Below are 20,770 nucleotides of genomic sequence, written 5' to 3'. Positions count from 1 at the left end.
AAGGGGGACCCAGCGTGGGAGCCCGCCAAGCACAGATGGCTGTGGAGGCCAAATCAATGAATATTTTTATGGAGATTGGCAGATTTTTGATTAGTAAAGGTGTTAGGGGTAATGGGGCGAAGGCAGGAGAATGGGGTTGAGAGGGAAAGATAAATTAGCCATGATTGAATGGCGGCGGATTGATGGGCCGAATTACTTGATTCTGCTTCTAGAACCTATGAACTGGACATTGGGGTGTCAACGAAAAAGGGATGAGTACATTTTGTAGCTTTGTCGGCACATTTCTGCCAACTCTTTTGTGTACCTTGTACATAAAAACAATGATTTTCACTACATCGGCTCACATGACAATAAAAGTATCATCTACATCCAGCATCGTGTGTAACGTAAAACCGTTCTTTTCTGAGGAACTTCGTTGTTGGAGTTCAAATATATTTTAATACCTCCTTTGAAAAATGGTCCAATCACTGATCCTCGCCTGAAATAGCATTGTCAGTCCACTTGATAGGACACCAATTCACTTTTTAAGTTGCTTCTATGATGTTGGGTACTTATTAAGGTAGTACAGAATTAGGCCATTTGGCCCAATGAGGTTTCTCCACCTTTCAATTATGAATGATTTTTCGCACACTAAAATGGTATTGGTTTATTATTGCAACATGCACAGAGAGATGGTGGAAAACTTTGCATGCGATACAGTCATCATACTATTACTTGTAGAATTAAGCCATACAAGTATGAAAGGTAGACCAAAGAGAAAACACCCAAGTGCAGAATATAGTGTCACAGTATTATAACATTACACTTGCAGAGAAAGCACAGATAAAAAAGATGAGGTAGGTTGGGAGATTATGGCTACACCCTTAGCTTATGGAGGACTGTTTAATGGTGCGGTAACAGCGGGGAGGAAGTTGTTCTTTGATGTGCTGGTACATGCTTTCAAGCTTTCTGACTGGAAGGAGAGGGAAGAAGAGGGAATGGTCAGGGTGTACATGGTCCTTGATTATGTTGGCTGTCTTCCTGGGGCAGCATGACGTATAAGTGGAGTTGGTTGGAAGGGGGGGGGGGACTTGTTTGGTGATGGACTGGGGCAGAACCGATCGCTGTACCTAAGTATGATCCATCCAGATAGTGGTGCATCTACAGAAATTGGTAAGAGTCGTTGGTGACATGCCAAACTTCCTAATCCCTCTAGAGAATAAAGTGATTTTCCTCCTCCCAGTTCTAAATGGCGTACTAGGTTTGACAATGATGGTAAAGTTAGCCCTTGCTGTCAAACTGAATTCCATTCCTAGACAGTGAGTGGAAATATCCTCTATGCATCAAGCCTTTTATGCTGAATATTAATTTGTTGATTTCAATGAGATCTCTCTTCCACTGAAACACTTTTCATACAGGAAATCTGTCAAGTAAATCATTGCTACACTTTCTCCTTGGCAACTGCATAGTAGCATAGAATGCATTCTTGTAATTTAAATTTAATATTTAGTTTCCAAATTTTCACAGCAAATGTCTTGTAAATGATTTTTGCTCATTTGATATTTTGTCTAAAATGTGACAGGTTGGAGGAACCAGAAGAGAAAAAGCAAAGAAATGATGCAACATTAGAATCTACCCAGCTGATGAGTGGGGACTTGCAGGCTAACCAGTCTGCATATAACTACAATGCTTGGTACCAGGTGGGGAGTCTACTCAAATTACATTACTTTAATACAGAAAATCATAAAACAGTTATGACAAGGAAAAATCTTTGAATTTCCTTAGCAGGTGTAAAAATTTCTTGATGCATAGTTGCTCCAATTTGGGAGGGGGTGTGAAATGAAATATTGTTTTGGATTTGACCAGTCTCTAATCTCTGGTAATTGGTACTCGAACAGTAAGATCTGTCCAACAGAACAAGTCAGGCAATGAATTGGCAAAGGTGGAGATTGGCTGATGGGGGGGGGGAAAGGGGATGGAGATGTGGGGAGAGTGGGGATGAGGGAGAGGGGGTGGGGAGGAGTGAAGATTGGGGGTGGGGAGAGTGGGGTGGGCAGGGAGAGTGGGGGTGGGGAGGAGGGCAGGGTGGGGGTGGGAGAGTGGGGTGGAGTGGAGTGGGGGAGGAGGGTGAAGTGAGTGGGTGGGGGAGGGGGATTGAGTGGGGGTGAAGTGAATGGGGTGGGGGAGGGGGATGGAGTGGGGAGGGGGTGAAGTAACTGCAGTGGGGGGGAGGGGAGATGGAGTGGGTCATGGGGAGGGGATGATGAAAGTGTCAGGGGAGGGGGAGGATGGGTGGAGGAGCAGGAGGAGGGGGATGGAGTGGGGGAGGGGTGAAGTGAGGGGGGGAGGGGGATGAAGTGTGGGAGGGGAGATGGATTGGGGATGGAGGGGTGGAGTGGGTGATGGGGAGAGGATGATGAATGCCTCAGGGGAGGAGGGGGGGAGGAGCATGAGGAGGGGGGGGGTTGGAGTGGGTGTGGGGGGGGAGGCAGGGGCGGGAGATGGAGTGGGTGAACTCCGACGCGTGCTCAGTTGGGGGAGGGTTGCCATGTTGTCTACTGCTCCGACCACATGCTCGACGCCTGTTTGGTCCGGCTCCCTGCTCTGATTGGTCACCGGCATGTCCTGAATTGCTCCTGCCGCTCACCCCCACGTGGGGTCCATTGATTGGCTCCGACCTCCTGCTCGACTCCAGATTGGCCAGCGTCCCCACATCGGGTCGAATGATTGGCTTTGACCTGCTGCTCGATGCCCGATACCCTTCTCTGTCACCCCTTGCCCACCCACGGCCCCGGGAGACACTCCCCGCCCGGCCGCCCATTTTTGGAAAAGACCTCGGATCCATCTTTGCCTCTTTATTTTACATAGGATCTTTATTTCATTGAGATTCATTTTTATTATTTTTTTAAAAAGCAATTTACTTTAAAGAAAAAACTCAATTTTCCCCTGGTCACAATGGGAACCCTACGAGGAATTGGCCCAACGGGTCCATTTGGTCTAATATATATTAAAGCAGACAAATCAGGCAGTGATCACCTCTAACTGAAGCATCAAACTATTTATCATGACATTTCCTGATAATAGCATTGCCAAATTACACACCTACTTCTCCAGGGGTCGGCATTGACAAGAAACTGGAGCTCAACCAGTTGCAACTATAACAAGTTAAAGCTGATAATTTAATGTTAATTTTAACCCTTTGGCTATCTAAATACTTACAAGATACAAGTTAAATGTTTATTCAAATACTATTCATATACCTGGATGCATATACCTTGATACCAATCCAATAAGGTGGGCCATTTGGCCAATGTCCATCTACTTCTGAAACTAACTGCCCTGTCAGTTAGGATTGCTCATCTCAATTTGGGTCTGTAAACTTGATAAATATAAGGGACTTTTCTGTATAACCAAATGTGGAATTTCATTGGAGTACCTAATCTTAAACTGGAAACACAAAATGGTATTACCATCAACATATTTGTAGTTCTTTTCAAGCAAGATATCTTGCTAAATATTTGACCAGTGTTTTCTTTTCCAACAGTACAATTATCAAACACCCTGGAACTATGGGCAGTATTACCCACCACCTCCTACATAATTTGCTGGCATTTACCGTGGGAATGAAGAATTTGTCTTTTGTTTTAAAAGTAAAACGTGGAAACTATTGCTTTTTAAAGGATGTTGCCCAAGATTATGGAATTCTTTTTTTCAATGAATAAAACTGGGAAAAAGTGTTTCATGCAAAATACTCAGCCAGGCATGGTTTGTATTCGCATAAATGAATTCTCATATCTTTTTGATTTTTTTTAAAAATTCTCCTTTAATTTGTTAATAGGAAAATAAATTTAAAAATGTTACAGAATGTCACTGATGGTATAGTTTCTTAACTGCCAATTTTGTGCAAAAGTAATTTTTTGAAAGGTTGCTGAGAAAATATGTAATCTAATTTCAAAGTACAGCCAGTGTACTTGTTAACTTCAAAGAAGTATTTTTCTTTCTGGAATAAATTAAAATAAAATTACACATCTGGGGGTCTTGACTTTTCGTACACAAGTGTCAGTAATAACACCAGGTTTGTGATTGTAGAAGTGATCTATTTATTAGCCAACTAACACATTATTGCAATGGAATATTGATATGTCCCAGCGAATCTAGACTAGTTAGTTCAAAATCATACATATAAACTGCTTTTTGTAAAAGCAATTTTGCCAATTTTAAGTTCGGTTTCATTGAAGGGATTTCTAATAGCTATAATTGGCTAGCAACATCACACATGAAAGAGATGTCTGCAAACGTGCCATTGAGATGCTCTCTCAAATTGGAGCATCTTTGTTAACAGATACTCAATGTCATAGGAGGTCATTCTATTCTGGTAAAATGGGATTATTTGAATCAATGGCTTTCCTTAAATATAATGTAAATCAGTTGTGTTATGTCAGTTTTGGATTTGCTAAGTGTTCCATTGCAGCATCCTCAAGACATAGCCAGTGTAATTCTGCAATTGTTTAGAAAGTTTGTTGCCAAAAGATGAGCAATTCTGAGTAAAGGTCAACTAAAAATAGGTTACACCAAGCATGAGAGAATTTGAAAAAAAACATAGGTTTATTTCTGTTCTCATTCCCATAAAACCTGTTATGCACACATTTTTCCAATAGCTTTTTTCTACTTAACGAAATTCTTTAAAAATTCTTTATTTATTAACTCTCAGCAGTAGCCAAAATCGAGGGTTATTTTCCCAGTTATTGATAAAACCGTTTAAACCTTACAGCTGGAATAGTTTGAATTTTGTTCTTTTTGGAACTAATCTTCTGAGGAACAGATCCATTTCACAATATATCTCTTCGACTGTTTTCTAAATCTGTTTTCTTTGCAACTGTGCACAATGTTAACATTGCTGGGTGATGCAAAAATAAATCCTTTTGACAAAAGTTGTGATGTTTCTAATTATGATGTGCAATTGAAGAAATATATAGGATACATTATAAGCGAGAGTGATTCATTACTTTTATTTACTACAGCATTAAAAAATAATTTTGAGCTCATTGTAAAATTTGTTTAATGTTTTTCTCAGTTGAAATGCTTCTCGAGGCTGCCTCAATCTCTTTCCAAAAAAAAGTTACTCTTTAGCCCTTAATGATGCAGTCAAAACCTTGCTCAACTCCATTAATAGTGTTGTTTGCATCATAGAATAATTAGAGGATCTATAGCAGGTCTTTTGTGGAGCTATTTAAGTAGTCCCATTCCCCTATAATTCGTTATAGCTCTATTTTCCTTTGTATTCATATGTTGCATCAGATTCACTCCGTAAGCACCCTAACTTTGTATACTGGATATAAACTGCTAAGTAACTTGAAATAGGTTTCACCATCTTAAATAGATTTAAACTATTCATAATTTTGAATATCTGCACCAAACACCCCCTTAACATGCTCTCGCATTGCATTTTGGTCTTTGGTTCCAAAATATTCTCTGCAATTTTTCTGTGGTGGGAGAAAGACTAGATGTGCTTGTCATTCATTTATGCTCATTCTCCCATTTAAAGGTGAGGTACAGATCCATTTATGTTCTTTGTTATTGTTTAGGTTTTAGCTATCCTTTAAATGAAGCTATACCAGTCATCTGGAGTCAATTGAGGTTGTATCATAAAAAAACCATTATCATCACAGTTTATTGTGTTCTTTAATAAAATTATTAATAATTATTTTAAATTTTATTAATCCGTTATTAAGTATCTTTACATGGTTTTAATGTCCTTGGAATTACTTGGTCTCAAATCCATTGCACTATATTTGCTCACACAAATTTTCTGGTGACAAATCAGCCCATTTCCTCGAACATGTTTGCATCATCTCATTGTCTTAATCATTAATCAGTCTAAATTACATTCTCTACATATCTGCAGTTATAATTTTATGTACTAATTAAAATGTGATTGACAGCATGTTCCAACATAAAACTTTGCAAAAAAACTTAAAATATGGTTCTCTTCAACTCTATTGCAATAACTGCAATATTACCTTTACAAGCACAATTGCAACAAGTAGTGTGATAAATTACATTTCTTGAAAATCTAGTGATTATATTGATAGGATTCTCAGATCCACGATTACCCTCGTGGGTCAATCTGTCCAGATCGAGGCATCGGTGGAGTGGGTTGCTGGAATGGAATGACAGGCACAGTGAAATTATTTGCTTGCATACCTAATGTAAATAAATAGTGGCCACCTACGGCACAGTCAAAGTTACAAAATACGCCGGCTCCCCTTTGGTTCTCCCTCCCCCCCCACAGTGGTTCCCCCAGGCCGGGTCCCCATTGTCCTTTGTTCTCCCTCCCCATTGTTCTTCTCTTCCGCCCCCCCCCCCACGGCGGCCGCCTCCACGCCGGATCCTCCATTGTTCTTCCCCCTCCCTCACAGCGATCCTCCCATGCTCTCTTCAACCCGCGAGGGATCGCCACCGTGAGGCTTCAGCGCCGAGGCCCAACTTCGCGTGTCCGTCCCATCCGTCAGTCGGTGCTATCATTGGCCACCGCACCGACCTCCACAATGCTGCCGAGTCCTCTCCTGATGTCTCCGTGCTCCCAACCTGGGTCCCAGCCATGGTCTCCGACCCGGGCTTCTCCGCGGCCATCCGAGGGGCATAGAGAGTGCGGCGCCATGGTGCTGTTCCAAGTGGCTGAGCACGGAGGTTGGATGGAGTACACTGGCAACATCACCTGGGTGACCCAATGCTGCTGTCAGGACAACAGACTTTTATGGCAAAGTTAAGACTCCACAGTTAACAACTATGGGCTGGAAACGTGTCTGGTGGACTGTCTACGAGTGATCTACTATTCTTAATACACTTATACTGATTGTCATAAAGAATAGGAGTAGACTTAGGCCATTCGGCCCATCAAATCTACTCTGCCATTCAATCATGGCTGATTTATCGCCCTCCTAACCCCATTCTCCTGCCTTTTCCCCATAACCTCTGACCAGGGCCAGATTAACTGAGTAGCAAAAGTAGCATTTGCTATGGGCCTCGCGCTTTTGAGGGCCCCACGCTAAATGCTTGAAGTCGGCATCCCAGTGAGGGACGCTGTGTTGTGCGCGCCACTCCCCAACAGCCGCGATTAGAATGTGTTGGGCGGGGCTGCATGGACCAATAGACAGCTGGCGCATCCCGGCCCAACCGCCAACCCCGAGACACAGACCCTCATCCTCACCCCCCATCAGGGGTGCGGGGGGGGGGGGGGGGGAAGGGGACAGAAGAACTATCTAAAGTTGGAGAAGTCAGTGTTCATACCACTGGGCTGCAAGCTGCCCAGGCGAAATATGAGGTGCTGTTCCTCTAATTTCCGGTGGGCCTCACTATGGTACTGGAGTAGGCCCATGACAGAAAGGTCAGAGTGGGAGGGGGAGTTGAAGTGCTCAGCCACCGGGAGGTCAGGTTGGTTAAGGCGGACTGAGTGAAGGTGTTGAGCGAAGCGATCGCCGAGCCTGCGTTTGATTTCGCCGATGTAAAGAAGTTGACATCTAGAGCAGTGGATGCAATAGATGAGGTTGGAGGAGGTGTAGGTGAACCTCTGTCTCACCTGGGAAGACTGTTTGGGACCTTGGATGGAGTTGAGGGGGGAGGTAAAGGGACAGGTGTTGCATCTCCTGCGGTTGCAGGGGAAAGTGCCTGGGGATGGGGTAGTTTGGGTAGGAAGGGACGAGTGGACCTGGGAGTTACGGAGGGAACGGGCTCTGCGGAACGCAGAAATGGGAGGAGATGGGAAGATGTGGCCAGTGGTGGGGCCCCGTTGTAGGTGACGGAAATGTTGGCGGATGATTTGTTGGATACGCTGGCTGGTGGGGTGGAAGGTGAGAACGAGGGGGATTCTGTCCGTGTTACGAATGGGGGGAGGGGGAGCAAGAGCGGAGCTGCGGGATGTAGAAGAGACCCCAGTGAGAGCCTCATCTATAATGGAAGTGGGGAAGCCCCGTTTCCTGAAGAATGAGGACATCTCTGATGCTCTAGTGTGAGACACCTCATCCCGGGTGCAGATGCGGCGTACACGGAGGAATTGGGAGTAGGGGATAGACTTTTTGCAGGAGACAGGATAGGAAGAAGTGTAGTCCAGATAGCTGTGCGAGTCAGTGGGTTTATAGTAGGTGTCAGTCACTAGTCTGTCTCCTGTGATGGAGATGGTGAGGTCCAGAAACGGGAGGGAGATGTCGGAGATAGTCCGGGTATATTTAAGGGCAGGATGGAAATTGGAAGTGAAGTGTATGAAGTCAGTGAGTTCTGCATGGGTGCAAGAGGTAGCACCAATGCAGTCGTCGATGTAGCGGAGATAGAGTTCGGGGATGGGGCCAGTGTACGCCCATAAGAGGGATTGTTCGACGTACCCGACAAAGAGGCAGGCATAGCTAGGGCCCATGCGAGTGCCCATAGCTATGCCTCTGGTTTGGAGGAAGTGGGAGGAGTCAAAGGAGAAGTTGTTAAGGGTAAGAACCAGCTCATGGAGGTCCAGCAGATGGGTTATGTTTCGGGTCGACACCGGAAGGGTAGGGAAAAAAAACTGCAGATGCTGGTTTAAATTGAAGGAAGACACAAAATGCTGGAGTAACTCTGGGTCAGGCTGCATCTCTGGAGAGAAGGAATGGGTGACGTTTCAGGTCGAGACCTTCTCCCTTCGGAAGGGTCTCGACCCGAAACATCACCTATTCCTTCTCTCCCGAGATGCTGCCTGACCCGCTGAGTTACTCCTGCATTTTGGATCTATAATCCAGACACTGTAGGCCCGGGCACTGCCTAACAGAGGTTGCAAAGTAATCCACCTCCAGGCCTGGGCGGCCGCCATTGGAGCGGGTGCATGTGGCCGCTGGCTGGGCGAGGTCACGTGGGGCATGGGCATACCTTGTCCTGTGTTTAAGGCCCCTTTATAACATATGCTACGGGCTCCGCACTAGCTTAATCCAGCCCTGCCGCTGACACCCGTACTAATCAAGAATCTATCTCTGCCTTAAAAATATCCACTGACGTAGCCTGCACAGCCTTCTGTGGAAAAGGATTCCACAGATTTACCACCCTCTGACTAAAGAATTTTCTCTTCATCTTTTTCCTAAAAGAACGTCCTTTAATTCTGAGGCTATGACCTCTAGTCCTGGATTCTCCCACTAATGCATAGTAGGATTTTTACCAAAGATACTAGAGTGAACTGTGCAAAAAAAAAATCCCTGCAGTGTTGTTTTCGCAGTTGTGCACATGCGCAGTGTGGTACGCTGATTGCATATGCGCAGTTTGCAACGCTGACTTCACATGCGCAGTCTGCAACACTGACTGCACATGCGCACTTCCATCTTCCCCTCGCGACTGCGTAACTTGTTCGCTGTCAGTTTGCGCGTGCGCGCTAGCTCTTTCTCTCTCGGCGGGCGCAGCGAGCGGTTGTGGAGGCGGCAGCCGCGTTTCTGGTGAGCTTTCCCGGCCAGGTGTAGCTGAAGCTGAGCTCGAAATATCTTCACCAGGCGGCTGAACATCCCATCGCCGTCCACGTTCAGCCGCCAGTTGTGTTCTGGTTGTGCGAGTGCGAAGCGGCAAATGGCGGCGGGGCCCGGCGAGGAGGCCGCAGGCGCGCCGGGGTGCGGTGCGTGGGCCCGGCTCTCCAGGAACTGTTCGGTCAAAGGCAGCGCGATTCAGGGGGCAGGGGCGACGGGGGTGTGCGCGGAGCGGTGGCAGAGGAGAGGAGAGGTTGGTGGTGGTGGGAATGGGGCTGGGAATGGGGCTGGGGCTGAAGGCGTAGTTTCCGCCGACGTGTCGGGAGTCTGCAGCCACGCGGCCTCTGCTCGTGTGGAGCCCGAGTATCCCAGACGGGATTCAAGAGTGAAATGTGTTTAATTATCTCGTGTACCGACAACGGAACAATTATATTAATTGTAACGACGTAACAGGCCTGCTAACAGTACACATGAATAATATTTCATAAACGCATTGAATAAGTTAATTACCACAATACTAATATAGAATAGAAACCTGAAGTCCTTCGTACAACCAAAGACGGTCCGTAGTTGTTAGTGTTGTGTAGTGTTCAAGAGCCTCATGGTTGTTCTTGAACTTTAATCATAGTTTTCTGACTTCCTACCTTTCCAATGTAAGGAGCGAAAAGAGAGTATGGTCAGGGTAGTGTGGTTCTCCTATGGTGGATGGTTGTACCTGTGCGAATCAGGTGGTGCCCACCACTTTTTGGAATCTCCTTTATTCCTGGTTGTTTGAGTTGCTGAGCCAGGCTGTGATACAGTCAACCAGAAGTTAAAGAACATTTGTGCTCACGAGTGTTCTTGGTGGAGTTTGAGCTACTTGTGTAGAGCTTGAATGTCTTTGATAGATCCAGCTGATACATTGCATTGTATATTTTAAATTGGCTCTAGGCTGAACTTTTTTGGTAGGTTTCTAAGATGGAAACTTATTGGTGTGCCTGGGGTAGTATAAACATAAGACGATGGTGGATTTCCTTCCCTGAAGAACATGAATGAACGAGGTAGAGTTTTGGACAACTCGGCAGTTTTTAATGCTCACTATTTCTCAAACTAGTTCCCTCCTCCCCAAATGTTTCAGTTTTTACTAAATTTATAATCCCCAGCTAAATTGATGGTTTGAACTCTGGTCTTAATTGTTAGTCCAGCTTCTCAATTATTACATGTCCATTCCATAACTGCTGCACCCAGGACTATATGAAAGATGGCTCAAAGGAAAGCCATTTGTGAACAATCAGGTTTTCAAGCAATAGAGATTTGATTAAAATGATCAAAAATGCTCATGTCATGGAGCATATGTGGAGGGAAAGGAATATCTCTGGTGAATGACTTTTATTTGCCCACAGACCCACCATGCAGTTGTTTCTACGAGCTCAAAACACCCACACACTTGATGTGACTGGGGAAGAGACTGTTGGGGAACTTAAGGTACACATTTTTTATTTTTGGTTTGAAGTTTTAGATCTTAACTGTTGCCATTGTAAATGGAAACTATTTTCTTTCTGTTAATCACGTACATTGATTCTGTTAGATTTTAGAAAGCCTTAGATTTTACAGACACTGGTCTCCTTGTCCTCCCCCTTTGTGCCATCAGAATCGGCATCCCACCGTTAGATACACCTTCTACCCACCCCAACTTGATCTCTGGTACATTCCTTGAAACACTTGTTCCTACGCCACCTCCCTCACCACGTCCAGGGACCTAAACAGTCCTCCAGGTGAGGCAAAGACTCCCATGCACCTCATTCAAACTTATGCTCCCAATGTGGTCTACTACATTGGCTAAATTAAGTGCAACCAATTTGTAGAGCACCTGCGATCTCTGCAATGGCCATTACAAGCTCTGTTGGGTGGGACCTCAACTTCCCATCTCCACATCAATCTGTCAGTCCACAGCCTTCTCTGCTGTTAAGGTGAGTCCCAGCGGAACCTGAAGAAAAAAATCTTGTATTTTGCCTGCAACCTCATGGTGTAAACTTTGAATGTTCCTATTTCAGGTAACCAATGACCCTTCCACCCTCCTGAACCATTTTCAGCTCATCTTTTCACCTCCCAGTCATGTCCCCAGTGACTATTTTTGTCCCCCTTCTGCGTCGTGGTTCTTTTCACTTATACCCACACATGTTGTCCCAGGAATTTCCTGGTTCTTGTTACATCACCCCTAATTGTTCCCATTTTCACTTTCTTTACTTAATATATTTTGTATTTGTCTTTCTGTAACATCATCCTTCCACCCCATCCCAACCTTCACCCTCCCACTTGGGTCCATCTCCCCTTTTTTGGGGCTACCTCCATATCCACCTCTTCTGAACTCTGCCCATCTGCCTCCCCTGCATCTGCCTGTCACCCATTCCTTCCTGTCCACCAATTATCTAATGCCCCTGGCTCAACATCTCCATCTCCTATGTCACAGTCATGATGCAGAGCTTTGTGCTAAAGCGTCAACTTTCTTCCCCTCCCCCTGCCCGCTCTGAGTTCCTCCTGCCGATTGTTGTTGCAGATTCCAATATCTGTGGTCTCCTGTGTCACTCCAAATTTTTTAATGGTCTATAGCTTTTTCGTTCTCTAGTACTTTGTTTGCAAGTTTGGATTTGGTTGCAGGAATTAAGGCTGCTTGTTGATGGCTTGGCTTTTTATAAGATGGAGTTTAGGCTGAAAGCACACTAAAATGTTGGCATTATGATAAAAAAAACTAGTAGCTGCACACATTTGTTCTTGAAGTGATTCAAGTTGATATGCCCACAAACTTATCTTTTTAAACCTCATCTAGGCCCATGTTGAATCATTGGAAGGCATCTCTTCTGGTGATCAAGTGATCCTGTTGGCTGGCTCTCCCTTGGATGATGATGCTGTTATTGGCCAATGTGGTATCAATGAGCACACTACTTTGGAAGTAGTTGCTCGATTGTTGGGTGGTATGTATTTTACTGACTTGAATTTCTTTATTACACTTATTGTCTTGCATGTTATAATAATGTGATAGTACTTGTAATTAAATTTTCAAACCATCACCTCCATCAATTACCCTTTCCCAAAAATGTAGGGCTGAATTTTGGTATAGTATTTGTTTGCAGCAGTCATTTACAATGACTCCATTTTTAAAAAAAATTGTCAGATTCAGATCAGTATATTGTCATAAACACAATTCCTTGCTTGCATGAAGCTCATGGATTAAACAGTATACCTGATAATGATGATACAATTGTGATAACAGTGTAATAATGGAATCACTGAACGAGGTTGAATTAAGAGTGCATGAGCACACTCCAGGAATGGGGTGTACAGGAGGTGATTCGTTCAAGAGTCTGAGAACCGTGCGGAAAGCAGCTGTTCTTCAGTCTGGGGATCCAGGCATTTGAAGCTGTTGCATGTTGCTGCAGAGGTAGGTGACAGAAAAGCAGGGTGGCAGGCATCGTTGATGTTTAAAGCATTACTGATGCAATACTCTGAAGGTGGTCTGGGTGAAAGATAAGCCTATGTGGACTGGGCAATCTGATGGACACAGGCGCTCTCAGATTCGGGTGGTCAAGAGTAGAACAGTTGCCATACAAGGCTGAGATGCATCCAGTCAAAATGCATTCTATAGTGCATCAGTGGGCATGGAGAATTTTCGCAGACGCCTGAAAAAGTAAATATGCTGATGTGGTTTCTTGATCATTGTGCGAATGAACCAGGTGTGCCTGCGGGTGATGTGGCTATTTGTCAGTGGTCGATGTGGCTATTTGCTGGTGTTCAGGGCTAAATTGTTGTTCATCCGGCCGACAACAGTGGTTTAAAGGTGCAGTTGGCGCTGTGTATTTGCCCATGCAGTCATGCATATGTAGAGAGTAGAGGAAGAGACAGTGTACACAACCCTAAGGGGCACCAGAATGGAGGGTGAGGGTGGATGAAATGTGGTCAATTCTATGACTTAGGTGTGCCTGTCAGGAAGCCTGCAGGCTTGTTACAGATGGCACCAAGGGTTTAGAGGTGTGTTTATTTGGTATTATGGTGTTGAAGACTGAACTGTAGTCACTGAAAAGCATGCTGACATGGGTGTTTTTGTTGTCAAGGTAATGTGAAAATATTGTGGTGGAGATGGTGTCCCTACTTTCCCTAGTACTTTCCCTGCCATTCAATGTGATCATGGATTATTTATTCCAGGCTTCATCTCTTCTGTGCCTGTTCCACATGGCCCTCAAACCCCTGATATTGGAAAAAAAAATGTCTAGCTACCCCATCAATATCTTGAATCGTCTGGCTTCCACAATCACCCAGAGCAGAGAATTCCAAATATTCGCCACTTTCAGCGAGTAGTTCCTAAGAACCTCTGTTTTAAATGTCTGCTCCTAATCCTGTAACTCTGTTCTCTGTTTCTCCCCCCCACCCACCCACCTGTCACGGCCCCTTGGTTCTTGTGTGTTTCGGTAATATCACATCTCGTTGTTCCAAACGCCGAAAACTAGATATAATTTACTTAGCTGCTTGTAATAGGACAATGGTCTTGTCCTGGGAATTAGCCTCCAAACTGCCTCCAATGCGAGAATATCCATCCTTATGCAAGGAGAGCAAACCTGTGCGCAGTATTCCAGATATGGCCGTTCTCTGCACAGTCGCAAGTGTTTTATACTCCACCTCACTTTCAGTAAAGATAAATATATAATTTTCTATCATTTTGGGTGTGATTATTGTGTGAATAATTTTAACTTCATTAACTAGTTTGAGTGCTTTTTAGTAGTGTATTTGGGTAGAATTTATGGCTTTTCTCGCTTTCTCCTGTTAGGTAAAGTGCATGGGTCCCTTGCTCGTGCTGGAAAGGTGAAGGGCCAGACGCCAAAGGTACATTTAATGAATCTTTGGGATCAATGTTGAATTTTTATTTGCTTATACATTTGGCAGGGTGAGGGGGGTGCAGTGGAAAGTTAATAAAATTGGTTTCATAGTAAGGTCTAGCCTCACTTATGTTTTGTTAACGTATGGATACCAAGATTTAGAATGAGCTAAGGCAGTTCAGATCTCTTGACACCAAGAGAATTCTATCCTGCTTATAGTTTGTGTGTTATGCATGTAGCCAAATGGGATTCCTGCCACATCTCAAAAATTTGCAGGTGGGTGGGATTTGGCCACTACGTTGCCCTAGGGTACGGGTGAACGGCAGAATGTGGGGAGAATAAAAAGAGTTAATGTAGGACATGTGTCAATGGTTGGCATGGACTCTGGCTGTTTCCATGCGGAATCTATGACCTAGTTTTTAAACCGTCCTGGTCATCTTTTGCTTATTCGTCCCTTCCAGTTTGGTTATAATGCTGGGTGTTTAGTCAGCTGGTTTTGCACTTCATATATGGTAGTGTATTTTGGGGGGGGAAACTAGGTCTTTATCTGGAACGGCCTACGTAGCTCAGTGTAGCTTAAACACAACAAGTGGGGTGCTTTAGATAACAATAAAATTTTAAACTAGCTTGGTAAAATTAAGATGGGAACCAAATATATAAACTGGTCATGTTAGAATTGCCTTGAATTTGCACAAATTAATACAACCAATTGTTTATGCAGGTTGCAAAGCAAGAAAAGAGGAAAAAGAAGACTGGCCGTGCAAAGAGACGCATGCAGTACAATCGCCGCTTTGTAAATGTTGTGCCGTACTTCGGCAAGAGGAAGGGGCCAAATTCAAACTCTTAAATTTGTTCCTGTCATCCAAAAATCTTTGATAAGAATTAAGCTCCCTGCAGATCTGAGAGTGTACTGGAATTGCTCCCAAAATCCAGAAAGCAAAAGACGATATTGCTCAAAATCTATAGTATGATTAATTAAAAAAATCTTACCACCTTTGAGTAGTCTTGTCCAGCAGTTTTATACATTAGATAGGCATTGGTGTACATTCATAATTTTCAAAAGCACAAAATTTGGTCCAATATCTAGCATGTTCTATCTAACTGTATAAATCCCATTTTTCAGCACATAATCTGTTGGCTTCAAAGCCAAGCTGTTGCAAGAGCTCATCTAAATATTGAGGAAGTACCCATCTTCATGTACCCATGAGTAATGTGTTTCAGATTCTAATTAGTTCTAATTGGGGGAATCTCCCTTTCTTTAAATCCTCTATTCTAAATTCTAACGTATACCTCTGGCTATAGCCTCCAATCCCAAGAAGAAATATTTTTAAATACTTTTCTATGTCCCTTGTAATTTAGTACACCATAATCATAGAGTCATACGGTGATTCAGTGTGGAAACGGGCCCTTCGGCCCAACTTGCCAACAATGTCCCAGCTACACTAGTCCCACCTTGACTGCGCTTGGTCCATATCCCTCCAAACCTGTCCTATCCATGTATCTGTCTAACTGTTTCTTAAATGATTGGATAGTCCCAACCTCAACAACCTCCTCAGCTTGTTCCATACACCCACCACCCTTTGTGTAAAAAAGTTATCCCTCGGATTCCTATTAAATCTTTTCCCCTTCACCTTGAACCTATGTCTTCTGGTCCTCGATTCCCCTACTCTGGGCAGGAGATTCTGTGCATCTACCCGATCTATTCCTCTCATGAGTTTGTACACCTCTATAAGATCCCCCTCATCTGTGTTATCCGTCAAATAGAGACCCAGCCTACTCAACCTCTCCCTATAACTCTCACACTAGTCCTGGTAACATCCTCATAAATCTTTTCTGAATCCTTTCTAGTTTGACATATCTTTCCTATAATGTGCCCAGAACTAAACACAATATTCTAAATGCGGTCTCACCAACATCTTATACAACTGCAACATAACCTCCTAACTTCTATACTTAATACTCTGACTGATGATGGTCATTGTGCCAAAAGCCTTTTTGACCACCTTATCTATTTGCAACTCAACTTTCAAGGAACCATGCACCTGAACTCCTAGATCCTTCTACTCTACAACACTACCCAGAGGCCTACCATTTTACTGTGTAGGTCCTGTCCTTGTTCGGCTTCCCAAAATGCAACATCTCGCACTTCTCTGTATTGAATCGCATCAACCATTACTCTGCCCACCTGGCCAATCGATTCAGATCCTGCTGCAATCTTTCACAACCATCTTCACTATCTACAAAACGACTCACTTTTGTATCAAGTGCCTCTACCCTCTTGATCTCTTGTACTCCAAAGAAAACAAACTAGGTTTATCCAATCCCTGTCTAGCTGAAACACTACATTCCAGACACTATCCTCATGCTGCCTGGCTTGTTTGGTATTTCCATCATTTTTTGTTTTTATTTCAAACAGCCTGCTGAATCTCATCTGAACACTCTGGTGCAAACACGTCCTCTTGTGTGATGATTGGCACTGAACACAGCACTCTGACTATGGTCCAACAACTGTTTTGTATTCATAAAGAGACACAAAGTGACCCAAAACGTCACCTATCCATGTTCTCCAGAGATGCTGCCTGACCCATTGAGTTACTCCCGCACTTTTTCTGTAAACTAAAATTTGTAGTTCTTGTTTCCACATTTTGACTTCTGTATAGTTGTACCTTAATCATGTTTTACATTAAGACCCATGTATCTGCGTCTGTCTTTTAATCCACCTCGTCTACTTATGTCTTGGACATAAACCAAAGTTCCTCCATCCCTCAATATATCCTAGGGTTTTAGATTTACATAACCAATGTGTATATTTTTAGCCTATTCAAGTGAAATATCAATCAGATTTTAGCAATGAATTCCATGTGTTATTTCTTTCATGATTTTATCAGCTCATCCTGTAGTTGAAGGTTTCCCTGCACGTTCTTAACAACTTTCACCAATTATTATGTAGTCTGAATTTCCTACTCTTATCTCCTTCCTTCAGTTTATTTCTGGTCAAATATTTTGATTTTAAAAGCGATGCTTGACTTACCAAACCAGCATTGGAATCAATATTTCAAATTGCCTTGGATCCCATGGGGTCTTGTATTTTAGACCAATTTTCCATGGCCTTGCTGAGGTCCATATGGAGTGCATTAAAACGCAACCCCTGCTGACCTACTTAATTACTTTTAAAAGGTTGTAAAACAATGGAGTCAGACAGATTATTCCTGCAAGCTATGATGACTATCCTTTTGCTCCAAGGAATTGTTTTGCAGCCCTTGTTTGTCTGGGCAGGGGAATGCAAACTGGAAGAGAGGAGGGGCATGTCAGGGCCTCACCCTCTTCCAGTTTTCTTTCCCTCTCCCCACAATCAGTCTGAAGAAGGGACCCAAAACGTCACCTATCTATGTTCCCCAGAGATGCTGCCTAACCAGCACTTGGTCTTTTTCCAGGAGTTTAGAGATAGTTTGGTTGGGATTATGGTGTTGAAGGTGGAGTGATATCAGTAGCTATTTATAATAGCTGATGCTTCCTGTGGACCTGTTACACAGTAGGTGAATTCTACTAGCCTCTCCTCCACCCACAGGTTATATTCCGATTGGGCATCTCGTTTTCAGTTCTCTGTATATTGTTAGCGACCATTCCTTCAAACCTGCATTGATATGGTCATGATCTCTGAAATTTTCTCCAACTGATACTCCTACCACTTTGCCTGACTACATTCCACAAAATTAAGCCCAATACTGCCCATTCTCCTGTGACTTGCATACTGGATCAAAAAGCTTTCCTGGATGCACTTTACAAATTCAACCCTTTAAAAATGAAGTCTGAAGAAACTCGAAATGTCACCAATCCATGTTCTCCAGAGGTGCTGCCTGACCTGCTGAGTTACTCCAGCAATTTGTGTCCTTTTGGTCTGAGTTAATATTGGGGAAGTTGAAATCCTCTTCCATTATTACACATCTCTAACACCAATTTAGGGCTCCTTTATCATCTGCTGACTTGGAGGGTTCCCAGCAAAGTGATTGTCTCCTTTGTTTCTATGCACCAACAAAGTGGCTTTATCTGAACAACCCCCAAAGATGGTGTAACCTATGTACTGCAGTAATCTAACCCGTGGTTTATTCGTTTCATTTAGAATTGTTGAACTATTACAGACCAACTGTGGGTCTTTGAGTAATCCCATCAGTTGAATTTCCACAGTAGTTAACACTTTTTCAAGTGTGCATCCCAGTTCCATTTTTGAAACTCCTGCTAGATCATAGAAGTAAACAATGACTTCTGACATTAGTTCCATGTACTTCTGGGATTTGGACAACCTGCAAAGGGCACTTTTTAGAGACTAAAACGAAATCACCAAAACTCTTAGTAAAATCTTGAAGGATAGGCAAATCAAATTCCTCTTCTAGGTCAACATCCAACCGTGAAAGAGTTCATCCCTAAAGTCAACCCTAAATGTTGTCTGTCCACTTCCCTCCACAGATGCTGCTTGACCCACTCACTCCCTCCGGCAGTTTTGTTTTTTTGTGCAAAATACACATGGTACTGCAGGAAAAGTTATGTTATTCACCTAAGCAACTTCTGAAACACATTATCTGAGCTCTGTTGCATGAACAGATTACCAGTTGGAAAAGATCTGAAAGTTTAGAGAAACGCCCTTCGGCCCACCGAGTCAGTGCCGATGAGCGATCCCTGCACATTAACACTATCCTGCACACGAGGGACTATTTACACATACACCAGCCAATTAACTTACATAACTACGTCTTTAGAGTGTGGGGAAAATCAAAGATCTCGGAGATAACCCACGTGGCTGTGGTCACGGGGCGAACGTAAACAAACTACAGACCGCACCCGTAGTCGGGATCGAACCCGGGTTTCCGGTGTGTAAGCGCTGTAAGGTGGCAACTACTGCTGCGCTATCATGCCGCCCTATAAGCGAGTTCGGTAATCTCGACTGCGCAGGTCACAGGTCATGAGCGCTAAACATTTTCGCTGGCTGCGCTGCTGTGTGTATACGAACCTGTGTTTCATCCGTATTTTCGTTTTGGTTCTACGACCTAAAACATCAGCCATTCCTCTCCAGAGATGCTGCCTGTGTCTACCGGAGTGATATGCTTCTGGGTGATATTATGGAGAGGGTTTGATCAAACCGCTCTGCTGGATGCTGACCTCTGCAGCTATCTAATTGCTGCACGAACAGCAGCTTCACGTTTAGTGGTCATCTATTGACATTCCTGACTGCAGCCACCGCCCGCACAAAGCAGCAATTCATTGTTCGTTTTCCTTTGCATCGCCAACAATCCAAGAACAATTGAGAAAACCAAGAATAACTCATGGTTTGGGAAGTGTGACATATTCCCACTTGAGCGGCAAGGCAATAAAAAATCGTAGCGATCTCGCTCACTCACCGAAGCATAAAGCAATAAAACCTACAAAATCATTGTAGTTTTGTACAAATTAACCATAAATACCTAATTAAGTTTTGAAAGCAGTATTTTCTTACCTCGAAGAAGCAAAACTGGAAAATACAGATGAAACGCAGGTCTGTATACACGCAGCAGCTCAGCCGGCGAGAATGTTTAGCACTCGTGACCTATGACCTGCGTGGTCAAGATACCGAACTCGCTTATTTCTCAACTTTTGATTTAAAAAAAGCAATATTCTCATTGACGCCTCCGACCACTGAACATGAAGGGGCATTGAGAGCCTAGAATCCATCTTGCCCTATCTTTAGAAGTACTCAGTTTCCACATTTGTCTCATCAATTAGCTCAGAATGGAAGGCTGGGTTAAGATCAGGAAAGCTATTGTAATAGTGGTGGAGGGGACTCTGCAGCCATGTACGGTTTTGGAATGGAATGCTTCCTGTGTCAAGGATATAATAGTTACATCATGGAAATCGTTACTTCAGCCCAACTACTCCACGCTGACTACGTTGCCCCATGTAAGCTGGCCCTATTTGGCCCCTTTCCCTCTAAACCTTTCCCATCCATACATCTGTCCAAATGCTTTAAATGCTGTTACTGTGTTAAATGCTCAACTACGGCATATATTGACAAAAAAAATCCCTGTCATATTTTCATTTCTTTTTCCTCTCACCATAAATCTATGCCAGTCATTGCAGAAAATTGCCATAATGTGCAGAGTGAAATCCTGCAGGCAATATTTGCGGAGCGTGGAAAGTTGTTCCTCAGTAGCATCTCCAAGAAGAAGAATTGCCTGTTTATTACAAGTGCTCTCAGCATAGAGATGGAAGAAGAGATGGGCTACAGACCTTTGAAAGGTCTTTTATGTGGAATCATTAATGCGGCAAGAGTTTAAACCAGCAGGTTGATGAGAATCATAATCAGATGGAACAGATCGGAGAAATACAATCTTAAAAACTACAGCACACGTGTGTGTATATAGCACAATAAATTACATTCCTGTTATTGCTGGGATCTAAAAAGTGGATTTGGATTTTAAGTGATGTGCAAAAGTATCAAGAGAATAC

The 20,770-nt window shown here is 43.6% G+C and overlaps 2 protein-coding genes across 2 annotated transcripts in view; both read left to right on the top strand.

The window, feature by feature from the left end:
• The window catches only part of prpf39 (PRP39 pre-mRNA processing factor 39 homolog (yeast)), a 30,354-nt gene extending 25,340 nt beyond the window's left edge, over positions 1–5,014 (top strand). The window contains exons 13-14 of the mRNA XM_078406717.1: positions 1,562–1,679; positions 3,524–5,014. Coding sequence (XP_078262843.1) covers positions 1,562–1,679; positions 3,524–3,580 — 175 coding nt within the window. The 3' untranslated portion in view covers positions 3,581–5,014. The remainder of the gene's footprint in view (positions 1–1,561; positions 1,680–3,523) is intronic.
• A 4,296-nt stretch (positions 5,015–9,310) lies between these two features.
• faua (FAU ubiquitin like and ribosomal protein S30 fusion a) lies at positions 9,311–15,290 on the top strand. Its single transcript, XM_078406716.1, has 5 exons — positions 9,311–9,422; positions 10,829–10,910; positions 12,253–12,397; positions 14,245–14,300; positions 15,015–15,290. The coding sequence occupies exons 2-5, from the start codon at positions 10,836–10,838 to the stop codon at positions 15,138–15,140; spliced, it is 402 nt and encodes a 133-aa protein (XP_078262842.1). The 5' UTR covers positions 9,311–9,422; positions 10,829–10,835; the 3' UTR covers positions 15,141–15,290.
• The last annotated feature ends 5,480 nt before the right edge of the window (positions 15,291–20,770 follow it).

Source organism: Rhinoraja longicauda, chromosome 10 (genome assembly GCF_053455715.1).
Source record: "Rhinoraja longicauda isolate Sanriku21f chromosome 10, sRhiLon1.1, whole genome shotgun sequence".
Classification (NCBI taxonomy): Eukaryota; Metazoa; Chordata; class Chondrichthyes; order Rajiformes; family Arhynchobatidae; genus Rhinoraja; species Rhinoraja longicauda.
This window is presented reverse-complemented; position numbering and strand designations above follow the sequence as displayed.